This window comes from Papaver somniferum, chromosome 2 (assembly GCF_003573695.1).
Source record: "Papaver somniferum cultivar HN1 chromosome 2, ASM357369v1, whole genome shotgun sequence".
NCBI classification, from domain to species: domain Eukaryota; kingdom Viridiplantae; phylum Streptophyta; class Magnoliopsida; order Ranunculales; family Papaveraceae; genus Papaver; species Papaver somniferum.
Window position 1 is genome coordinate 18,348,170 of NC_039359.1, and position 3,598 is coordinate 18,351,767.

General features: G+C 38.1%; 1 protein-coding gene across 1 annotated transcript; it reads right to left on the minus strand.

Moving 5' to 3' along the window:
* Positions 1–1,070: 1,070 nt before the first annotated feature.
* Positions 1,071–3,229, minus strand: LOC113347062 (ABC transporter B family member 21-like). The gene is made up of 5 exons (XM_026590648.1): positions 2,692–3,229; positions 2,338–2,604; positions 1,985–2,248; positions 1,611–1,904; positions 1,071–1,482 (listed from the first exon to the last, which is right to left on the minus strand). The coding sequence occupies exons 1-5, from the start codon at positions 3,154–3,156 to the stop codon at positions 1,132–1,134; spliced, it is 1,641 nt and encodes a 546-aa protein (XP_026446433.1). The 5' UTR covers positions 3,157–3,229; the 3' UTR covers positions 1,071–1,131.
* Positions 3,230–3,598: the final 369 nt, after the last annotated feature.

The following is a 3,598-nucleotide window of genomic DNA, read 5'->3' on the forward strand; positions in this document are numbered from 1 at the left end:
ATAGAAAGTTGCTCACTCTATACTTCCTAATATTATGAGAGTCGCAACTATTATTCCAAATATAAACACCACTTGTAATCTTTGTAATTAGAACGGTCATGATACTTTATCCCATTAATTTCTGGAATGTAACTTTGCTACTCATATTTGGATGCACTTTACTTTTGACATGAAGTTTATTACTAATGGCACAAACTCCTTTCATGAACGGAGGTGGGTATGGATTAGATTAGCAGGTGCTTTGTAGTGTTATTATATGGCATATTGGAAAGCGAGATGTAACATAACTTTTAATAAGGAAGGCCAGACCAATGTCACTATAGCTAATAAATTGTAAAATACTTAAACAATTACTTAGGAGTGAACAAAGGTGATTACATCATAACGCAATCTCTGTTCTATTATCCCCTCAAAGATGAAACCCTGAAAGTGAAAACTCAATAGATGGAAGAACAAACAGGAACACAAGATATAAAGATTAATATAGCACTAACAATGACGAATTTTAATGCTAATTTTGGAATTGGGATGACATTATGTGATTATACAAGGCATATCAAAGAAGCAAGAGAGTTACATTCCACAGCTACAACCAGAGAGAAACTAAAAAGGAAGGAATGGAGGCAGCTTTCAAATGGCCGCAGAATGGAGTGGACACACCATCACTTTCAGAAGTGATTCGGGACTTACTCTTTTGTTGCTTATAGCTAGGAAAGTATATAAGAAAGAGAACAAGGTACAAAGTCGGAGGAAATTTCTACGACAACACCAAATTTGATATCAATTTTCCAGTTCAATCTTTTACTTTAGTTATGGGATCAAACATAATTTGGGCAACTAAATTAGCAATTTTTTTGTAACAGGTATGCTGTTAAACATGTCTGGACATGAAATGTTTTATGGACAAGATGTAATGGTTTATCGAACCTATGGACATTATGGTTCATTTCTTTCAATAATACGAGGACGCCAAGAAAAAAAAAAAAAAAAACCCTTAAAGACAAAACTTACGAGAGAAAGCTAAAGTTTAGGCTATATTCTAAACACAAAAAATAAAGCAAAGGGGAAAAAGAATAAAAGAATGGTTAAGATAAGAAATAAAAGGATATAGAAGGTATTTTGAAAATACCACTATGAAGCACTCATATGCAGTGCTACAAGAGATGCATATGCTCCATTCTTGATATTCATCAAAGTATCATGATTTCCTTTCTCAGCTATAACTCCATTTTTGACAACTGCTATTGCATCAGCATTTCTAATCGTCGTTAACCTGTGAGCCACCACAATTGTGGTGCGGTTGACCATGACTCGGTCTAAAGCATCTTGAACTATGCGTTCCGATTCTGCATCAAGTGCACTTGTTGCCTCATCTAATAGTAATACCTTTGGCCGCTTCACTATAGCTCGTGCTATTGCTACTCTTTGCTTTTGCCCACCTGATAATTGAACTCCTCGCTCTCCTACTATTGTATCATACCCCTTCACAAACACAAAAACAAAATCGATTACGACGCAGTTAGAGTTTCTGTTGTTTTATTCACTGATTGCAGGCCTGAACATATAAAGTTGGTCATGATTTTAACATTTGCAGGTTTGAGTTTTCTAACCTGTTGTATCCCACTAATGAACTTATGAGCATTCGCTTGCTCCGCTGCTGCTAATATTTCCGTCTCTTTTGCATTACCTTCCTTACCATATGCAATGTTGGCACGAATTGTATCATTGAATAAAACGGGTTCTTGACTTACCAAACCCATTTGTTGCCTCAACCATCTCACCTGAAACTTTTGAATTTCGACTCCATCTACTGTAATCTGACCAGAATCAGGATCATAAAATCGTTGCAACAATGATATCACAGTTGATTTACCGCTTCCACTCTCTCCAACCAGAGCTACTGTCTGGTAAATGAGACTGACCATCATCAGAACGAATGAAGGAACCACTATTAAAAGCTTATAAAAGCAAACGAATTAATTACCTTTCCTGCATGGATGGACAAGCAAATATCACGGAATATTTGGACATCGGGCCTTATCGGGTACTTAAAACTGACATGTTTAAACTCAATTCGACCCTCTACATCTTCTAGTATCATTCCAGAGTCGTTGCTCGAGTTTATTTTTGGGATTTGGTCAAGAATTGCAAATACTGATGCAGCTGAAGACTTGGCTTTAGTGGTATCTGATGACATTGAGCTTGATGAAGCCACACCAACTCCAGTAAAAATCAGAGCGAAGAATACCTGCGGACCACAATAACAATATGAGATTAACTATGAGGAATTATCTTGAAAAAACGAAATTAAGAACTAAAGATCAGAAGAATACGTACACGAAAAACCTTTGGGAATGTTGTTTGACCATCCTCAACTAGTCTTCCACCAATGTAGAAACTAGCCGCATAGACACAAAATAACAAGAAAAATGAAACCCCGAAAGCTAGTCCACTGATCACCCCTTGCCTAATCCCTGCCCTCTCCGGGCCTTCGCACTTGCTTTCATACAATTTCATAACCTTCTCTTCAGCACAAAATGATGCAACAGTCCTTATACTCCCAACAGCATCATTAGCAACTTGACTTGCTTCCTCGTACTTCATCTGCAACCATGATATTTCAGATGATTAGACCACAAATGAGAGTTTAGACTTTAATTCAGTTGTGTTCATGTTCGAAGTAGAACAAACCTTTGCATCTGCACTAAATCCTTTCATGAATTTCATCTGAACCCATCCATTTACTCCTACTAAAGGTATGAAAACAAGGATTATGAAAGCCAACTTCCAGTTTGCTTCAAAAGCGATACCCAGACCAGCAATAAGGGTAGCTATGTTCTGAACCATCAATCCTAGTGCGTCTCCAACAAGACTGCGAACTGTTGCTGCATCTGCAGAGAGCCTAGCCCCAATCGCCCCACTGGAGTGCTCAGGCTCATCAAACCAATCAATATCCAAATGAACAATCTTTTCAAAACACATGGACCGTATACGATTTATCAACTTGCATCCTGCCACAGCAAAGAAATATGTTCTTGCTGGTGATGTTATCAGTGATGCAACACCTAGGACAATACACATCAATGCCCAAAACCTTGAATCCTTCTTAAGCTCACTTGGAGGTTCAAAGAACGTCTTAATTATTCCAGAAAGCATTAAAGCGAAAGCCGGAAATATAACTCCATTGATAGCTGCAGCTATAGCACCTAGCAGAAGAACCGGTATCTCTGGCTTGTTAAGGGAGGCAAGACGGCTAATCGGAACATTTTTAGCTTTTGGGGTAGAAGGTATAAGATCATTATTTTTGTTTTCATATGAGCTGGCTCCAACATTTGGTCTTGGCTCCAACATTTGGTCTTGGCAACATTTGATCCTCTCTAAAAACACTACTACCGAAAAAACAAAACCAATCGCCGTTCCTTTCTTGCTAGGATTTAGTCTAATCGGACTAGATCAGAGCAAGACATCCGTTTTAGTTTAATGTAGTCTTTAGTTGTTTGTTGGAAATTCCCGGGTTGTTGTAGAGAATCAGGTAGTCATGATACTTGACTTCTCTCTCTCCTGTATCTCTCTTCTTCCCTGGATTGAAGAAGATCCC

What these genes read in the sequence shown, in the direction of transcription:
- LOC113347062 (XM_026590648.1), bottom strand. Translation starts at nt 3,156, where the DNA reads ATGCTTTCTGGAATAATTAAGACGTTCTTTGAACCTCCAAGTGAGCTT. An exon ending in GATTTAGTGCAGATGCAAAG is followed by an intron (nt 2,605 to 2,691) that starts GTTTGTTCTACT and finishes TCATGGTTGCAG; the next exon opens with ATGAAGTACGAGGAAGCAAG. An exon ending in TCATTAGTGGGATACAACAG is followed by an intron (nt 1,483 to 1,610) that starts GTTAGAAAACTC and finishes GTGTTTGTGAAG; the next exon opens with GGGTATGATACAATAGTAGG.